This window comes from Oreochromis aureus, linkage group 7 (genome assembly GCF_013358895.1).
Source record: "Oreochromis aureus strain Israel breed Guangdong linkage group 7, ZZ_aureus, whole genome shotgun sequence".
Classification (NCBI taxonomy): Eukaryota; Metazoa; Chordata; class Actinopteri; order Cichliformes; family Cichlidae; genus Oreochromis; species Oreochromis aureus.
The window spans coordinates 58,986,050-59,006,635 of NC_052948.1; the positions used below are offsets into that span (position 1 = coordinate 58,986,050).

The window sequence follows — 20,586 nt, forward strand, 5'->3', positions numbered from 1 at the left end:
ATAAGACATTTCCTCAGATGACGGATAATTTCAAATTATAGTTACAGTTTAGTTGGGCTGGTCTTAAAACCGACCAGGATCGTGCTAAATTTGTTTGTACAATTCGTAGTGTTGTTTTTAAACATCCTTCCAAATTTAACTGAATTTTGTTAGTTTGGTTACTTGGTTATTTCTTGGTAGTAAAAACATACCATCATTTAGACAGTGCAGACTTTAAATATATGGTTTGAAATGTGAATTTACACTGAAACGTCATGGATCCCCTTTTAAAAACAAAGTCATAAAATGATGGACACTGAGCATCTAGCTGATCTTCTATATAATCATCTAAACAAGAAAAAAAAAAAACCTAAAGACAAAACTAATATTAACATTTACGAAAAGTTTGTAATTAAAGAGGCACCACAGTATGATATGGAAAGACAAGGTCACACCATTAAGAAAAAAAGTCCAGGTTTTATTGTGTATCGTGGCTGTAGTCCATGTTTAACTGCCAGATGTGTGTGAAAGAGAAGAGAAGAGAGAGAGAAAATAAGCAGGGTCAGAGCAAAACACAGCAATGTCAACCTTTGTCATCCATGAGCAAATTAATCATGGCAAAGTTAACAGTTGTGTAAAGGAAGATAAAACTCTATTTAACACACTAAGGCGAGCTAAAGTAAACACACAAATGGCATCTAAAAACAAATATGTGAGAAGGAAACTGAAGAAGCCATCTTTGAACCTGAACATGGGACTACAAACCAGTCAACAACAGTGCTAACAGAACTGAGTTGACATCAGTGGAGTCAACAGTAGAGTAGAATGGGTTAGAGTAAAGAGGCGAGCAGAGCGGAGTTAATGGCATCGGTCAGCTGTTTGTCCTTCGGGTGGCTTGAGTATCGTAATGAGGGGGATCCCAGCATCATGCAGATCAGCAGAGTGGCAGACAGGGGCGTTTGATTGGTCAGCCGGCTCTCAGCAAAGAAACACGTCGCAGTTCTACAGGCTGGGCTGGTCTGAAAACCCGTCTGGATGAGGTTCAGTGATTGACATCTAGAATCTGGTGTTTGCTTGTTTGTCAAAACAGGCGTGAATGAAACAGCCGGGAGGGAGGGATGAGCGCTCTCTCTTCTCCTCCCTCCATACTTCACACAGTGACCTTCACTATGGCCGCCCCTGCCCGCCAAAGTGGAGACGCAGGTTAACCGAAATTGTGAATGGCCAGCCTGAACATGTCATTGGTGCACACCCATGCATCGTTAATGTTCTTCAGGATGAAACTCTGATGGAAACCCATAATGGGGTCTTCATCTGCCTGCAAACACACACACAGATGACAAAGCTGTTATTGATTGAGGCCTAGTTCATCAAAAGTACACATTTAGAGTACAGAACACCTGCTACAATAAAATTATATTGTTATTCATATTGTTTTTATTGAACTGGATCCCTTTGTTTCTCATCCAGCGGTTTCATACTGTCAGACACACAGCAGAAATACACCAATGGAATAGTGAAATCAGTACAGTATATTGTGGTCATAAAATACTCCTACAATTCTCACTTTAAGAAATATTTTGAATAGGTAGACAATTTGTCAGAATGTAAACGGAGACTTTGTTCACAGAAAAGCTATAGTAACTAGTCTAGCTTTGCCTTAAAATTTTCAACAGTTCCTTCTAGTGTGGTGTGTACCTAGTCAACTAGATACTTGTTGCTGACTAATAAGGCCAACAACAGAAATACCAGTCATCAAAATTATTGTGATTTTAATAACCTATAGACCCAGTTAACTTCTGGGTCTAGGATATGTCAGAAGCGTATATCTATTCATCTCTCCATTTCTTATGCATGTCTGTGTCAAAGTAATCTGTGATATAACCACTCGACTGTAGCAATGCAGGCATGCATATAATAACCTGCAAAGAAAAGGGTGCTAGTGACAGCACTGCTAACATTAGCCACACTTTGCATCTATCCTAAAAATCTCTTTTTGTATTTTTTACCTTGAGGTATGAAGTGTGAACTGTAGAAAGTTTAAGTCTCGAATGGAACCATAAGCCTTCCCCCTTGTTGATCATTGCTTCCTGATTCACTTCCAAGCAGATTTAAAGAAATGTAAATGCCTTAAATGTATTTAAAGAATAGACAACCTGTTGCTGCCTTTCTAGGCTAGGTTGTTTGTGCGACTGGTATTTTAACAAGTTAAACCAGACTATTGTCATACAGCAACTGCTGAGATAAAGTCAGTGTGTTTTGTTCATTTTTCACCAGCGGAGTCCGATACCTGTACTTCAAGCAGTTTTCCAGGTAATATCAGGGTTAACCCTGGATTTTTTTTGTACAGTGAAGGTTGTAAACTCCTTACCAGTGTATATCACCACACTATGTTCCAAACATTCTAAAAAATCAGTTCTTCTAAAAATAGTGTCACCATGCTGGAAGATTTCATAGACCTCAATGAGTAGATACGAGACTTTAATTTTTTTATTAATTTTTTAAAAATAACATCTAAAGTCTATCTTTCCTTGATAAGCCTCAGTAATGAATTTTCGGTTAGACCCAACTTTATTCTTTGATCTTTTTTGTGATCTGTAAGCATTTTAAAAACTATTTTATTGCTCCATAAGCATTAATATGTGATCTACACCTATTTGCATTTGATGACCTTATATCAAATTTACACATAGACTAAGCCTACATTTGAATTCAATTTCTGTTTTTCCTATTTAATTTTTTACTCTCAGACTCTCAGAATAAAAACTGCCCTTTAAAATATTAATTTAATGAAATACTCAATTATGATCCATCGACTCATCCCATGTCTTAATAATAAAGTTGTAATATTGATGGATTTGGTAACTTGCACAGGCTGTATTTTTGTCATTGTTCTTTCATGGCTTCAAATAACAAACTATAACAAAACTTTATTAATATAGCTGCAGTCTTCCAGTTTTATTGACTAAAGGACTTAAAGCTCATATATAGATTCTTCCTCTTTAACGCTAAACTACTGTACAGTGCTTTTCCTCTCATACCACTGTTTTGCTGGACCAGCTCTGTTACTTTCAGTCTGTAATATGTATTTAACCTCTTCATATTTTTCCCCATATTATAGTTTTATAATTCTTTTTAAAATCAGACACTCTCCTGTCAGTACACTTAATCCATAATTGTGTCTGATCAAATGCTGCCAACACCATCCTATTCAAGTAAATGCAGTCTAAATTGGTAAACACTGTGTTAATAGCCCAGCTTTGTGTGATCAGTCATCCTTACTGCCATTGTTAGGGTAAGTGAATCCAGATAACACAAAGATACCCTGATAGCCTGGGCGTGTGGATACTCTAAACGCAGCTTAAAAATAAGAAAAATGACCACATTTCCCATCACCCAAAGAACTGAAAATCCTGTAAATACTTTAGATCAAAGTGTCCCCACAGAAGCAGGACCACCCTGCTGTTTTCTAGTGGGGCTAATGTGGCTAACATAATTATTAACTTTGATCTCTCTCCCACATACACACTCTCACACACTCTCAAGCTCTGAGGAAAAATTAAATGTTGAGGGGAGACTATAAATTGAGCACGAATTGTGCAAAGAGTGATTTATAACCAGCAGAGAGGTACTGGGTGTGTATTTCTGAGTTTATGCGGTTTTATGCGCTTCAGTGTCGGTAAACTCAGCTGGCTTTCTGTTAGCTGTGTGCATTAGTTTGCTTCTGTCCTACTTCCGACACTCATTTTAACACAGCTGAACCACCAGTACATTTTTTTCTCATTTAAAATTTTATGTTATTGTTGTCGGACAACAGAAAAACTAAAATACAGACACTGAAACGCACTGTTAGAGGCTGAGATTTAAAAAAAAAACCCAACCCCAAAAAAAACCAATCAGAATTATATTTTGGACCAAAACTTGAAATATACATTCAGGGGACATCTGGAACTACATTAATACTTCTTGAAGTGGCCTTTATAATTTGAACTGAATGTGGTAAATGGTTTCAAATTACTCTTAGGCATACTATATGTAATATTTGTATGGACAATGTTTCACTTCAACAATTAAATATTCCTCAATTTTTACTTTTCTGAGCGCTTTCTTACTTTTAGACTTATCGACAAGTCTCATTTCTTCTCCTTAAGAAAAAGAAGAGAGAAAAAAAAACATCCGTAGTTTGAACCCAGTTCAGGTGAAGAAAGTGAAGAAAACTGACTGGGGTACCACCAACTGCCGACATGATGGGGACAAAAAGTCAGTTGAAAGTTACGTTATCATTTACTGGATTAACATTTTTGCCTAAAAAGTGCTTCAAATCCAGTTTCTACATTAAACACACACACACGTTCACACACTAAAATCTTTCTTATCATGTTCAACCTATAAATTGTAGTTTTAAATTAAGAAGCACTGATCAGATCTTGGAAGATTAAGGGAAATAACCTTATTTTCTGTATAGGTCAATGTGTGACAATTTAGCTGTAAAACAGTGAATCCTGTCACGCTCCATTCAATGACATCGTGATAGCACTACTTACTTTAAGCTGTCCTACAACCATACTCAAGATGCAGCTGTCTGGAGTTGGCTGATGGTCCTGCGCCGTTATACTATGCGCTATTTTTTGAAATGGGAGACTCTGGTCCACACAGATAATGAAGATACACAAGAGAATGATTAATACAGGTATATCAGGCAGTGAAAACATTTACTTAAGATGTGTCTGAAGTATTCCAAACTATTTTGATATAAATATTACATATAGAGATTTAATAATCACTAAAGCTGTGTACATTAGCCATCTTCTTTTAATAATGACATATCACAGTTTAACCTGGTTTCTAGTGTGCATGAGCTTACACTGTCACTACACGTCTCACTTAAGCCACTAACCACCTGTTGCATGCATGTGACCTCTGTATAAGACAATGGGTTAGCAAATGTACTCACAGCGAGTTTCTCGACAATTGCTCTTTTTCCCTGGTACTGCTGTCCTTCCCACGTAAGGCATGATGCATCAATCTGTGTAGACAGTGGGAAAGAGAGATCAGTGCAAAAGTGGAAGAGGATGCAATGTGCAGATGAAAACCCACATCATGACTCAGCAGATTCCTTAAAACATCATCAATTAGACACTGACATGTACAGATTAAAATCACAGATTGTTACAACCAACATAATTATTTTGTCAGGGTTTTTGGGCTGCTTTGATTCATAAAACTGAACCTGCACAATCATTTTAATAAGTAGGTTTATTTAATGACTTTTCCTTTTGAGACCTTTTTTTTCCCAAATAAGGAACGTGAACATAGCACACAGAAAGAGACTCATTTTCCTATTCATTAAATCACTCATAGAACGCGTGCCCTGAGGGCCATATAATGACATAAGGGCTAAAGCTAGGGGTTACTCAATGTTCTGATTATTTAATAATACCTGTGCAATGTATAGACAAGACTGCTTATTTTGTTTCAAGACAGATTTTATTATATATAAATACAATTCCATCATAAAAAATAAAACCATTTTCAACAGAAGTTCCACACATTTGAAAAGGTGGAGTCAAAGAACACAAAATGTGACAGTTTCTGTCAACTAAACTAAGAACTTATTGACAAACTGTTTACCTTTGTGCCTTTGGCAGCACTTTGTAATTATATAATCACAAGTTCTCAACTATAGAGGGAAAAAAAATTCAATCCAAAGATCCATGGCTTGGCATGTGCATGGTATGTGCGAGTGAAAACGACATGCTTCCAAATAATAATCATCATGACCACAAGCCACAAGTTCAGGAGTAAGTCTGACAATGCAAGGCTGATGTCTAGACCGCTCGATTATCAAAATCCAGATATATTCTGGTCAATATTGGACAATTATTCACTGACTTTAGAAACATTTATCTATTTATTTTAAAAGGCTTCCTAGCAGTGAATTCCCTTAAACTTGAAATTAATTTCATATATGCATATTAACCAAAAAAAAAAAAAAAAGTGAACTAAACGAAACATGCTACTACGTAGACAGGAGTGAGTTTGGGTAAAAATCAACACAAAAACTAAGGACTTTTTAGAAAACACTATTCTTTTCATTCACCATGTTTTCTGACTCAGTCTTGTCGCATTGTTTAGAACTAAATGACAGCAAAACTGAGGCTATTTTATTCAGCCCTCCCAGCCCCACAAACATCTTCACTGAGTTACTTGTTCATTTATCCAGATATGTCGACACTGTCATTAAAAATCTTGGTGCTTTTATTTCCTTAACTTTTAACAATCAAATCAGGAATTTTGTCAAAAGCCGCTTGACAACATTCACCAACTGAGAACCATCACCAAATGAAAACTAGTTTTGTATCCAAAGAACTAAAGAGTTATCAATGCCTTTATCACCTCTCAGCTGGACTACAGCAATTCCCTGTGTGTAGGATTGCCCAATTGCACTTTCTTTCATTTACAAATGGTTCAAAGCACAGCCGCTCAACTCGTACGAGTAAGCAAAGCTGTTTTAGCTAAGCTGCGCTGGCAACCTGCAAAGTTTTGAATATATTTAAACATTATTTGTTTTAAAGCCCTCTATGGATTAGCTCAACAAATATATTACAGATCTTTTAACTCCACATCACATCACTGAGGTCATCATCACAATAACTTCTCTTGGTGTCCTTTTCTCACATAAAATCTAAAAATGACCAAGACTTTGCAAATATTGCCCCTAGGCTCTCGAACTGTCTGCCACTTCTATATTTTATTTTTTTTTAACTGCTGTCTGACATATTTCTCAGTTATAAATTTTAATATGCTGCCTGTCTGTTATGCAAGCTATGTGTTTGTAAAACACTTTAAAATGTGCCATATACATAAAGTGACCTGAGTGGACAGTACCTAAATCCTAAATCATAAGGATTACAAACTCGAAATTAAGGAAAGTGAGATTATTACAGCAAGTGTTTACTCATAAACACCTACATAAGACAAGTCCAACTCACATATATAGATCCCAGTTGTGATCTGTCAGAGTCAAACATCTGATAGTAGTGCTGCACAAAGCTGGATCCTATCTGCTCCCACAAAGGCTGGTCCACCATCCTGAATCACCCTGCAACTCACACTGAGCGTGTGGGAGAGAGCGAGTCAGACAAACGTAATGAGATAAGAAAAAGGGCAATGCATAGAAAAAACAACAACAACAGCACCACCACCACCACCAGCCTCCCACTTATGTCAAAACTAATTTATAGTCACCAGATGTCAACATAAGCTTCAGATTTCTGAAAACCCTCTTGGACAGCCCTCACTACCATAATTCAAGACAGTATTCTGGGATGATGTTGTTTTATAGAATCAAGCTCTTAAAGCAGCGAACAGTACAATAGACTGTACAGTACACATTGCTTTGATTTTTGTTAAAATTTTTTAAAAGAAAAATATGTTTTTAACTAAAGACCACAAAAAAATAGCATATAGATCCTGTTTCATTGAGAAAAATAAAGGTTAAAATTACTTATACTGAATGAGCCAAAGTATATTTTGCTGCAACGGATCCCTCCGCTCGGGTGACACTGACAGCCCAAGTCATGTGCTCCCACATAACGATACACGGCTGTTACTGGAACAATCCGAGCGCTCTGCACATTAGCAGTAGACTGCGAGCAGCATACCCCGAATTGCGACCACACATTAGTAGTTCAGGGCCCCGTAAATATAGTCAGAAGTAAAGGGAGATTGAGGAAACATGAGCAAGTAACGTTAATGTACGAAAAAGCTCATTTTTAACTACTTAACTCTAGCTAACTAGCTGCTGCTAGCTTGTGTCATGTTTGCTAATGTTGACTCAGCCTGTGCTAGCACAGACAGTTCATATACGTAGCATGTCTCCTCGCCAGCCAATGTTAGGCGTCAGATAAATTATATTTCCAGGCGTTAGCTGATCGGCCAGCTGGTAGTAGCCTGTTCACCAGTTGCTAAAAATACCCCGTCTGCTTTGAGTGTTCATACCTCTTGCGGGCCCGCGCGCACAGCTCTGGAACCCCGAAGCAGCTACTCTACATAGGCGTGTCCGTCGTTAGCCCCAAACCGGCCAATAGCAACCGATTTAATAACTTATACCGCGTCAGGCTTGTTCAAATGTCAGATTAAACTAGCGCTTTTTGTTTTCGAACATGTTTCCATTCACTATTTTGTAAGGGGGCACCATAAAAACTAGTAATAAAAACTTACCTCTTACGCCGAGGCCGGCTGCACGATCGCACAGTGCAATGTCTGCTCCGCTACGAGGGTACGTACAAAAAGCCGTAAAAGGCCCGATGCATTATGGGGATTGTAGTATATACTCAAAACACGCTCAATTTGCTCGTCTGTCACATTTGACATAATACTGCCATATTCTGATACATACTATATAAAGATATGTCTATTTAAAAGTGTGTCATTTCCAAATCACACGTTTTGATGATTTCTGAAGTGAAAAAACAATAAAAACCCATGGAGTAACAGACAATAAAAATGGTAAGTCAAAAATGGTTTTATTTTATTTGATGTACAAAGATTAAATGTGCTACAGTCACCACTGTCCAGCAAGAACACTTACATTACATTAGCTTTTAAAATGACATCAATTTGCAGCACAAAACAGATTTAGTAATTTGTAACTTGTGCCTTTATTGTTCTCTTAGGTTAGGTTGCTGAGTCCACCAGACTGAGAAAAAACGCATAAGCAAAGCTTTTTACCCAAACACGATTTATTTCTGCAGTCAGCAGCAGTAAAGGCCACCGCAAATAGATCCACAAACCAACACACCCTGGTTTGTTAAAAACATCAGATCTACATTGCACAAATTAGGTTTCGATAATTAAATAAAATATACTAATTTGTTTGAGTTTTATTCAGTATTAGGGGTTACTGTCAGTTGCCAGTTCTTGGATTCCTTATATTTGTACAGTCAATCAAAAGGCATTTAAATGCACACTTGATGAATACCACTGACACAGAAAGAAAGAAATCTATTCTCCTACTATTTTAGTTAGTTTCTATAGTTAGCAACTATCTATCTATCTACTGAATTATTTTTACAAATGAAGTGCAGCTCATATGGGTTGTGAACCTTCTCAGAATAAATCCTTGAGATTATATAATAACCCTGTTAATATCAGGGCATTGGGGAATCTTTTATTGAGCCCTAGGTTGCAAAGCATTTTTTAACAGTCAAAGATTGGAAGACTTTTTCAAACATGCTATCAGCATTTGAAATATAAAACTGGCAGAGAAAGGTGCTTATCTGGGGTGGACATATTACCATTAGCAGCACATTAACTTATCTGTTTCTGCAGAGCATGGACTACAACGTCACTGAGCCTCACCGCTTTCCTTGTTTTGGTCCTGAAAGAAATTAATTTTACTACATGTGTTGCTATCTACTCTCAAGCTATAAGTAACACATGTTTAAATACTAAAATTCTCCCATTAATAGGCTACACAAAACTGCCTGATTACATCAACCCCAAGGTGCTGAGGACCTGTGCTAGCCAGCTGCCCATGATCCTGAGTCACATTTACAGCCAACGTTTGAAACAGGAGATGATATCAGTATAAGGGAAAACATCCTGTCTAGTTCCTGTACCAAAAACCTCAACACTATTAAGAATTTAAAGCCTATTGACCACTTGCCATTACATCATATTTAATGAAGATTGTCGAGAGATAAGTACTGTCCAACATAAGTGAAAACATCTCGTGACCCTCTGCAGTTCGAATACAGAAGCTACCAGAAATATGAACGAACATGTCCACCATCTCCTGGATTAATGATTACCTGTCCGACAGACTGCAATTTGGGAGACTGGACAGTACAGTACAGGAGCTCCAAAGGGAACTGTGTCATCTCCATTTGTGCTCACCTTGTACACCTGAGGCTTTCAGTACAATTGTGGTCTATGCAATCTACAGAAATACTCTGACAATTCTGCAGTTGTTGGCTGTACTAGCTGTGGGTGGGAAGAGGAGCACAAAGCACTAGTGGGTGAATGGACTGACCTGGGAGGATTAATCTGCTTCCAAATGTGAATAAGACCAGAGTGACTGCGATCAACTTCAGAGGAAAGAGGACAACTGACCCATGTCTATCCTGGGACAGGATGCTGATGTGGTGGAGGAGTACAGATACAGAGGCATCCATATCAACAACAGGTTGAATTGGAAGACCAACACAGAAGTTGTATCCAAAAAGAGGATGAGCAAGCTCTACTTCCTAACGAAGAGAGCAAAACGAGAGCAAAATCACGGAGATTTTCCATCAGCCAGTTGTAGTGAGCACAATGTGCTTTGCTGTGGTGTGCTGGGGAAGCAGCATCAGAGCTGGTGACTTGGATGTTGTAAATGAATGTATTTTTTTAAACAGGCTCAAAAATTTTTACATTATTCAGTTCTTTATTCTCTGTCATACATATTGTGTTACAATGTTGGATACTCATTTTAAACATGGCCAGAGTTTTCAATGTTAAAGTCAATATACGTGGCTGTGAGTCATTGCTCTAAATGCCTTCTCCTACATTTGTTCTTCTCCTGAATATGTATGGCTTCATAGTGAATGGGGATTAATCCCTAAAAAGGTCATCTCAAGCGCACACTAACTGTGAACACAGAAGTTCCACCCACTTGCTTTTCAAACGCTCTGATTTCGAGGGGCAGCCAATCAGAAGAAAGTCTGCTTAAAGGAAAGAGGAAAGTATGAAGTGAAGGACTCCACCAAGGCCCAGAATAAGATAAACAGGGATTATTTTGAACTGTCAGTCATGCAAAGATACTCTGTTAAAGGAGAAGAATATGAATGTAGTAAATGAATGGACATGGCATAGTAGGCCCCTTTTAATACCATATCAAAGAAAGTAATATGAATTAAAATTATTTTAATAAGATGCATTTAGCCTGATTAGCACAGTTAGCAAAGCAAAAATCAACAAAAACACTTAACCATTTCCAGGGAACAAATGAAAATAGTTCTGGCTGATTTTACAAGGCTTTAATTTTCCCCAGAACAAAAGAGGTGAAGGGCATTGTTCTTACATTTGTTTTACATTTGTGTGAATAAGATGAATAAGATCATTGAACTGTTGCAATACAGAATGAATACTATACGAGTATTTCACTCACTGTTAGGAAAGTGGTTTTAAGATTTGATGGTACATTTTCCACTGAATTGTCAAGGAGCTGAAGCTTGGAAACTCACAAGTATCCCAGTGGCCACAATTTCTAATATTTAATTCAGCATCTTCACAATTTTGATCACATGTTGTGAATTACATCAAGGCTCAAACTTGAGACCCCAGCCGCTAAACCCAGGCTCTAAGAGGAGATGGGATCACCACTGTTGCCTGCTTCACCTTGAGATGAGGCCACATGTAGATCGGTTTCCTCTCCAAAATATGTTGTCCTGTGGGCCTCCCTATACATATGAACACACACATATATACACATGGCTCTCATTTGACATAGTAAAACAGAACCAGACACAGAAAATTACTCATAACCTTCAAGGCTTATCTGAACTGATGGTATAAGGCTAGGCAGTAATGTATGCTGCACATATTTTAAAGCCCCTTGAGGCAAAATTATGACTTTATTCAGTATAAATAAAACTGACTCATCCAGTATTTGTGTGTGTGTGCATGCATATGTGTGTATGTTTCAATGTATATCTATTTTTATCACCTAGACTCATGGACAGGGAACATGTTGCTCTCAGGGGCATCAGAGGTGACTGGTTCCTCTTGTTGCTGGGACTGAATGTGGCTTTGCCACTGGGACCCACTCTCATCAGTCTGAAAAACATTTGGTCGCTACTTTTTTTGTCAGTTTACGATGACATTTTACAAATATTATTATTTCCTCCACTCTTTATGTCAAGCTGTCTCTAACGCTGGAATAGCAGTATCAATCTTCTGGACCCTAATTTATTCATATTTAGGCTCTTTATCAGCTTTATCAGGTGACATTTATTAGATTAGAGACAAATAGTGACACACACATTACATTTATTAGAATATTCATAGGATTGAAAATCTGTTCAAGTTCTACATATGTAAAGTACCTGGACAGAGGTTGAGACGTGTGTCTTGGCCTGCATGCTGCCTCTTTTGTGGAGTTCCAGCAGAGTGTCATGCTCACTCTTTAACTGATCAAAGTTGTCCTGGAGTGTCTTCAACTTCACAATAAAAAGAAAAAAAAAGTCCCCAAAGACTGTTGAGATGTTAAGTCATGAAGTCTACATATAGTATCCAGCATGAGATACCTGTAGCTCGGTCCGTTGGTGTTTCTGTTCAAGGGCGTCCCAGTCACACTGGGGCACAACACCCCAGTACTCTGCATTCATCCTGTTCAGTTCCTCCTGGGCGTTCCTCAGGTCTTCTCGACACACCTTTAGAGCAAGCTGCAGTTCCACAGGATCCTTCCAATCTAAATGGAAACACATGTAAGAGCATGACACACTTCCCTATAGACATTTATATTTTATAAACATAAAAACATATGTTTAGCTGTGCTCTAGAGGTTACTGTACTTGGGTTTTTTTTTAAAATATAGATAATGTTGGCCTTTTCCATCTTTATGATGAGCCAAAGGTTCTCAAGGAGGTTTTCAAACTTTTTCTGGCATGCCCCACATCATAATCAATAATAATACAAAAAATGTTGGAAATTAGTGAAATAAAACTTAAAAGAACAGATTTTTGCAAACTCTTTCACAGAGTTAGAACTCTTTCTAACTCACCGTTAAAGAAACACTGTGTTAAAGGTGAGTAGCTAAAGGTCTACTATGGGCAGAAATTCAGTTTCTGATGGCACAGATTTCTACCCATAGTCTACTCACTGGTATTTGTTTCCAGCAAACAAGCACACTTCCCAAAGTGTAAACTATCTATTTCTATAAAAAACTTACAGAGTTATTCTCCATTACTACAATAGTTACAGAGAGTCTCTAGTAAGTCACTGGAAATGTTTCCTAAGGAATACCATCCAATAAAGATATTGACAGTTTCAACGTTTAAACAAATTATTATTTTCAGTATCACTTAAAGGGTATCAATTGTTTTTCCTTAATTTCCATCGTACATATACTGTTACTATGCCGACTCCTCATAATAACCTTCAAATCATTTGGTCAGAGTGTGAGAAAGTAATCCCTTTGATAAATAAAATAAAATAAATCAATTAATTAATCCCAATAAAGAATATGTTATATTGTCTTAAAACCATACACGTTTATTTTGGGAAGAAATCACATCTAAATTCCCATCTAAAAAAAAGGACCTTAAGTTATTTTCAGTTCACTGTTAAGTAGTTAAAGATGTAATAGATGTTGTTATACCTGTACTTTTGTCTGCAGAACGCTCCTCCTTCACAGTACTTTTTGTCATGTCATTGAGCTGCCAAATCAGCAACCTGCGAGCATCACGCTCCTCCCGGTACTGCAGATACTGGTCAGACAGTTCTGACTGCAGATGATCCACCTTAAGAGGAACAACAGGCAGTGGGGTGACTGATATGATAATGATGAGCTATTAATTGATGGATAAATTTCCTTCATGCGCAGGCTTGTGTGTATGCTTTCATGCCCTTAAGCTTTTATGCTTTCATAAAAACTTTCATGCCCTTAAAAGTCACATGTCTTGATGCATTCTCAATCATCCAGGTAAGTAAATCTCCAAAAGTTGATTCTGTTTATCTAGATGTAGCATTTTCAGTGGGAGAAACGTTTCGTCACTCATCCAAGTGACTAACAGTCACATGATTAATTAAACAAAAATAAAATTAAAAGTATGCCATTTACCACTGCCTGCACTGTCTTCTCTCTCTTTCTCATGGCTTCAATCTCCTCCTTTAGCTTCTGCTTCTCCATTTTCAAGGCAGCAATCTCAGCCTGCTCCTCTGCCCAGCGAGCTTGAATCTTTCTGTCACATTCCTCTGTCACCAGCCTCAGATGGGACTGCAGTGGTTCCAGCTTTTTGATTTGTTCTCCCTGACGAACTGAAAAGATGTACACAATGCATGCATTACAGCAAATAATCAACTCACTGATATAAAGTCTTTATACAAAGAAAAGCTAACCTATACAAACTCCATCTTTTTACTGAATAGACAATTAGTTTAAACTAGGTTAGAATAACATGTTGTGACCAACTTTTTCTATGCTACAATAGAACTTATCATTTTACTGCCTACATAGACTGCTAGGACCTTTTAGAAAACTATTGGAATCTAGTGGAATCCTTTCCACTAATTTTATTAACCTCTTAACCCAGATTTGCTCTCACAAATGCTGAGTCGAATCCTTACAACGATGAAGAAAACTGTATGATTATGTATAGGATGATTTAGAAGAAAACACTCAAAAATGAATGGCAAAGAGACAGAATAGTACCCGGAGAAGACTCAAAATTATTAATATAATTACTGAACATTAACTTCACTAAGTTTTGAGAAATTAATTCTGAATAATATTTTTTTGACAAAGAAATACATTGCCTGACTTTGCAAGGCTGGATGGAACCACACTGGTTGGTGTGTATAATGACTGCAAGAAAGGTCCTAATCAAATTATACTTTGCAGTCAAAGTAGGCTAGACTAAATACTAGGCTAAATACTTTAGTCTAGAATCCTCATAATATATTCCCATAACCATCCTGTCTCTAAAGAGATATCTACGTTGTTGTTACTATTGTACATCCTCTCTTTGCATGTGCATTTGAACCAATAAATTTAGTTTGATGTAAGACATTTACCACTTAGATGTGAGAGAATATTGATATTTATTATAAATATATAACTTAACCCTATTACCCTATTATATTAACCTATTACCCAAAGGTAGTATATTTTTCTGTTTTTCCCAAAAATGTTGTGGGATGCCATTTCTAATCTGGTTCAAAACCTTCTCAAATCTGCTATAAATTGTTTTTTTAAATAGCATTTTTATAAAATCTATACAAATCAGGCTAGCTTTCTAATAGAGTTACTGACCAAAGGTGTTTTCATATTCCTTTTTAATGGCAGACAGAAGGGGTTGGTAAGTTTTGAAGGCAGTGATGAAACATTCAAATGCATTGCGGTAGACCTGTAGGCAAAGTAGAGTAAGATTGTAAGTACTTAGACTGCAGCAAGAAAATACGTGTATATCTTCTAAACATAAATACAATCAACAAAAACATTTCACCTGAAGTTTCAGCTCCTGAAATTTCGGCTCATGTGGGTCGATAGCATGAAGCTCCTTGCTCACATAGTTCTCCAGCTGCATCAGAAGTTGTGGCTTTCTGTCTGGGCCTGCATAAAAGAAACTGCCTCCTGTCCAGCACTGCATGATTGGTCACACAAAGGCACACACAGTACTGTGAAAGGAACTTTGCTGTTACACTGAAAGATAACGTTTATAAAGATGCCATAAAGTTCTTAAATGATCTTTATACCAATGAAAAGAATTTAGATGTTGGCAGGACAAAGTCAGACTGCTGTTTGTGAAATGTTGCCTGATTTACGTACCTTTCTCGTTGCACATGGTTGGACAGATACACCACCAGCACTTTCCTCTTCATGTCCTTCCTCTGATTCCTGGGCTGTGTAACTTTGCAGATTGTGTTCATATGTAAGTCTAATATGCAAACAACACAGTCAGTCTGCCTTAAACGTACTTTAAATAAGCTTTGAAATACAAATGTATTTATACATAAAAACAAACGTAGCATGATATTTGGTGTAAATGAAGTCATTTTATCACTTGCCTTGTTTTTTGTGACGGTGTTAAAGGTGGAAATTTTATATCTTTGTTTGGTGACATTTATAGCTTTGATATAAAGGGTAGACAATAACAAACACTTAGCCCGTTTAAAACTTTTGTATTTCTTCCGTTTAACTCAATGAGATCAGCTTTAGCGTCGCACAGCACAACATTTGTAGCAGGGTTTCCATGGTAACGACGACTGACTACGCAACAAGACCCCACGTAGTTGCCCGGTGCGCGCCTAACTAATTTTAAAAATGGCAATGATTTTATCTGCTCAACTCAATCATTAACTTTGATATATAATAACTAATATATGGCAACGTGTTTTATAAAGGCTATTTCACATATCTGCTATATTAATTACAATATAATAAAACTTTGTAAACAACACTGTGTTTTTATGAACAGGCACATATTTCGCCGTGGAAATAATACTGCTATTAATACTTAAAAAGACCCTGTCACTCACAAATAAATACAAGTTTCACCATGTAAAGTTCAAAATTAAATTATATAACGTTCTGAAAACGTGTGTAAGTTTAACAGACGAAAACTACATTTCCTAGCCACCTATCTCACTGGAAGGCCCTAAACCCGTCTGACAGTAGTGGAACTCTGTAGTCATTTCTAGAGACATTAGCATAAAAGCGAGCGTACAGCTGAACTACAGTACCCACACGACACTGTTTCAGCCTACAGTACATTCTGCTGCTTATCCGGGGATGTCACACCGCTGCTATTTTCTCCCCTCAGTCCCTCTCACTCTCAGCCTACAGCTCCAGCGGACTGACACTGGGCTTTGGATAGAAAGAAACGAACAATAAGATACAAAAACAGGAGGCCAAAAAAATGACAGAGCTCGGAGCGGGAAGCCTGCCGCTGGGAGATCCTGCTTTTAATTACCAGGAGCACGAGCTTAACGAGAGGCTGAAGCGGCTTTACCCGGCTGTAAACGAGGAAGAGACCCCTTTACCCCGATCCTGGAGTCCCAAGGATAAATACAGCTACATTGGGCTGTCACAGAACAACCTACGGGTCCATTACAAAGGTTAGAGACCTGGCTCATCACTGATGGGCCTAAGTGTGTAGTCAAAACAGCAGTTCAAATCTGTCTGTGTTGTTGCGGAAGGGGGGTCTCTCTCTCTCATACACACACACACACACACATACACACTCAGTATGCGATTATGTTGACTGTGTATGTGCGTGTGCAGTCCTGGTAAATCTAGTCTGAGCTGCCTCTCCTGTCCTGTAACCTTGCTTTGTTTCACGAATGAGCAGAGGAATGCCCAGATGGGTGACAGTGAACTCGCTAACCCTGGCCATCGGTCTCATTACCGTCACACTGAAATTCATCTTCAATATCATGGCTCTTCTTTGTTTATTTACTGTTTATGACGTTACTGCTTTGCAGTAAACTCACTGCATCTGACGTTCTCCTCGCTTTGTACTGGAAGGGGACACTGGCAGCACTAACGACGCATAGTTTATTGGCAAACCCCTGTCTAACTTACGGGAGCTTGCTAACAGAAAGCTGTTAACCAAACACATTAGTTAGCCTTGTGGCTAACCAGCTAACGTTAGCCAACTTAGCTGTTCCTAATATTGAATTGAGGACAGTAGGTTCCGAGGTGGACACCAACAGAACTTGTTGTTTTCCAGTGCAGTGTTAGTTGAAATATTAAAGCTGTACAGTGCTACAGCAAACAGGATAAAATGGCATTGTTTTGTGTTTCTCGCGTGATTTCAGAGCAGTGTTCTAGAAGTCTTTTCCAATCATTTTTTCCGTCCACCTCCATTCAGATCTGCGTGCCCCGAGCCTAACAACAGCCTCAGGTCCAGTCTCTAGCAGGCAACAGAGGTGCTGCCGTGAGAGAGGAGGCCTCTGCGCATTACATTAGGCCAAAATGCACCGTTCTGGTAATAAATCCGGAGTATCGACAGGCTCTGGCATTTTAACGTTAACAGCAACCTGACGGTTCAGTCAGTCTTTCATTCAGATGGATAAAAGCTGACAGCAGGGCTTTTAGCCGTCTCAATTTAGCAACCACCTATATCAAAACAAGGTGACATCCGTGTGACGGCTTCTGTGCTGTTCAGACACCCCCGACACACGCACGCACACACACACACACACACACACACACACACACACACACACACACACACACACACACACACACACACACCAAAACAGGAAAACACTACAAGACTTTAATCACACACTGTGAAAAATCCCAATTGATAGGCTACTTTGGGCCCTGTGCAGAAGGCGAGAGGATGCAGGCAAGATGTGTAATTCAAAATTAAGGTTGTGTAATCCATTTTGTGAGGTTTATGGAGTGGTGGTCCTACAGTTTGTAAATAGCAGGGAGGGCCTCTTATTTATAGACTCGGGCCTAAAGCCAGATACAACCGCAGATCATTTAATGCATAATTGATCAGGTCCCTGCTGATGAGCAGTTGAATATGAGCTTCCATTCAGTTTATCTGTTGTGTTGAGAATGTTGATTTACCTTTTGCTATAATCAGTGCTTATAAGATCATTGTATTCTAGTCTAGAATTACCTAACAGCTCTGGCACTGGCTCAAAGTGGTGTATTGCTGAGGATGAGTCATGCCATTTCTTGTTGAGGTTATGTTGGACATGGAGTCATTATGTCTATGAAAGGTGCACAGATTCAGTGACACTGCACTATTGTTAAGGCATGACATATAAATAGGTTTGTTCTGGAGTGTATGAGATATTTTTTTCTGCTCCTGGTTGTTCCTGCTCTGTTCCCTCACCCTTGTGGTTTGGATGCTATTTTGACCAGCGTGCCAATTTTCTCTGTTCAAGGCCATGCAGTGTCTACCTAGTCCTGCTGCACACTGACAGAGATTAATCCTCGCAGCCTCAGCAGCAAGATAGATACTTAAACAAACTTAATGACTTTGTACCAATAAATGCAGCAAATGGTGTTACTTTTTACACCTCTGCAGATGCAAAGACCATTTTTTTATTAACTTAGAAATAAAGAGAGGGTTACAGTTGCATAGTAGGAATACATAGTAGGAATAAATATAATGTTCTGTAACACACCCTATAGTGTTTTCTTTGCACTTTTAAACTATTACACATATAATAAATTCACCCTGATGAAAGACCAAGCTGTTGACTAAGGATTTTGTTGGAATACTAATTGTTTTGCTGTAGATTTATGTTTTATGAATTACAGTAATCACAATGTCTGTGTACCAAGCAAAATTTTAACTGAACAGCAATTTTCAAAAGCAAATAGTTTCAAAAAAGTCAATTAATCATTTCTTTGACCTGTGAGAGAAGCACTTTAATATATACTGTGAATAACCATAACAGGACTGAAGTGGAACGAAAGGAATAGTATGGGATTTCAAATTCACATACTTTTCAAAATTTAGTTGAGCAAAAGGAAAGCCTTTATCTAAATAGGAGCATGATGATTTCAAACTACAACCCATTTTTTGAGCTATGTTGAAATTAAAGTGCACATATAGAGAAACCTACAGGCTGCTGCGGAATAGTCACAACTAAGGCCCCAGTCATTCTCTGTTGTGTACAGACACCAAAAGCTGGAGTAATAATTGCTGTTATACTTCTTTGAAATCAGATGTCTGCGTGGACCCTTGCGCTCACCTTCTGATAATGAAATTTACGTCACTTAGACCGTGGCGTAACCCCCCATTATAACATAAATGAACTGTGGTGTATCACATCTTTGGTAAGCTAAATTCAGTTTTTCTAGCCACACCAGAGCCTGATTACTGCCACACCCATTTTCGATTAAGAAATCACTTAAATAGGACCTGCCTGACAAAATGGAGTAGACCAAAGTATCCTCAAAAGCCAGACATCATGCCATGATCCAAGGAAATTCAGGAACAAATGAGAAAAAAGTAATTAAGATCTATCAGTCTGGAAAAGGCTATAAAGGCATTTCTAAAGCTGTAGATCTCCAGCGTACCACAATGAGAGCCATTATTCAAAAATGGCAAAACATGAAACAGTGGTGAACCTTCCCAGGAGTGGCCGGTCGACCAAAATTACCCCAAGAGTGCAAGAACGACTCATTCAAGAGGTCACAAAAGAACCCAGAACAACATCCAAAGAACTGCAGGCCTCACTTGCCTCAGTTAAGGTCAGCGTTCATGGAACAAAAAGGCTCGTCTCAGGTTTGCCAAAAAACATTTTGATGATCCCCAAGAAATTTACGAAAATAATTTGTGGACTGATGAGACAAAACTTAAACTTCCTGGAAGTTGTGCGTCCCATTACATCTAGTGTAAAAGTAACAGCATTTCTGAAAAGGAACATTATACCACCAGTAAAATAGGGTGGTGGTAGTGTGATGGTCTGGAGCTGTTTTCTGCCTGGAAGGCAGGACCTGGAAGACTTACTGTGGTAATTTGAACCATGAATTCTGTTCCTGAAAGAGATGATCCTGAACATCTTGAAAGAGAATGTCTGGCCATCTGTGTGACCTCAACCTGAAGCGCACTTGGGTTTTGGAACAGGTCAGAGATTCAAAACACTCTCAACAAGTCCACCTCTGAATCCGATTGAGCTGCTGTGGCATGACCTTAAAAAGGCAGTTCATGCTGGGAAACCCTCCAATGTGGCTGAATTAAAACAATTTTGCAAAATTGAGTGGGCCAAAATTCCTCCACAGACAATTCCTCCAAAGACTCCTTGGCCATTATTGCAAACACTTGATTGCAGTTTTTGCTGCTAAGTGTTATTAGGTTTAGAGGGCAATCACTTTTCAAACTATTGTACATCAACAGGTGTGTGGCAACCACTTTCTTCCTTGAACTT

General features: G+C 38.3%; 3 protein-coding genes across 6 annotated transcripts in view; 1 reads left to right on the forward strand and 2 right to left on the reverse strand.

Annotated features, from left to right (window-relative positions):
• Nucleotides 1–436: 436 nt before the first annotated feature.
• nutf2 (nuclear transport factor 2) lies at nucleotides 437–8,278 on the reverse strand. Of its 2 annotated transcripts, none has more exons than XM_031734272.2 (5): nucleotides 8,203–8,278; nucleotides 6,972–7,093; nucleotides 4,934–5,005; nucleotides 4,524–4,622; nucleotides 437–1,297 (listed from the first exon to the last, which is right to left on the reverse strand). In XM_031734272.2, the coding sequence occupies exons 2-5, from the start codon at nucleotides 7,068–7,070 to the stop codon at nucleotides 1,184–1,186; spliced, it is 384 nt and encodes a 127-aa protein (XP_031590132.1). In that variant the 5' UTR covers nucleotides 7,071–7,093; nucleotides 8,203–8,278; the 3' UTR covers nucleotides 437–1,183. The 2 variants fall into 2 exon arrangements, with proteins under 2 accessions (XP_031590132.1, XP_031590133.1); XM_031734273.2 differs by lacking the exon at nucleotides 8,203–8,278 and adding an exon at nucleotides 7,981–8,117.
• A 674-nt stretch (nucleotides 8,279–8,952) lies between these two features.
• Nucleotides 8,953–16,007, reverse strand: tsnaxip1 (translin-associated factor X interacting protein 1). Of its 2 annotated transcripts, none has more exons than XM_039614946.1 (10): nucleotides 15,751–16,007; nucleotides 15,512–15,620; nucleotides 15,189–15,295; nucleotides 14,996–15,089; nucleotides 13,805–14,001; nucleotides 13,343–13,484; nucleotides 12,270–12,433; nucleotides 12,069–12,182; nucleotides 11,690–11,799; nucleotides 8,953–11,423 (listed from the first exon to the last, which is right to left on the reverse strand). In XM_039614946.1, the coding sequence occupies exons 2-10, from the start codon at nucleotides 15,525–15,527 to the stop codon at nucleotides 11,324–11,326; spliced, it is 1,044 nt and encodes a 347-aa protein (XP_039470880.1). In that variant the 5' UTR covers nucleotides 15,528–15,620; nucleotides 15,751–16,007; the 3' UTR covers nucleotides 8,953–11,323. The 2 variants fall into 2 exon arrangements, with proteins under 2 accessions (XP_039470880.1, XP_031590143.1); XM_031734283.2 differs by having other exon boundaries at nucleotides 8,972–11,423; nucleotides 15,189–15,326; nucleotides 15,751–16,000.
• A 359-nt stretch (nucleotides 16,008–16,366) lies between these two features.
• Nucleotides 16,367–20,586, forward strand: part of ranbp10 (RAN binding protein 10) — a 34,951-nt gene continuing 30,731 nt past the window's right edge. Inside the window, exon 1 of one of the 2 annotated variants that reach the window (XM_039614945.1) lies at nucleotides 16,367–16,800. In XM_039614945.1, coding sequence (XP_039470879.1) covers nucleotides 16,602–16,800 — 199 coding nt within the window. In that variant the 5' untranslated portion in view covers nucleotides 16,367–16,601. The remainder of the gene's footprint in view (nucleotides 16,801–20,586) is intronic. The other variant, XM_031734191.2, reaches the window with a different exon arrangement.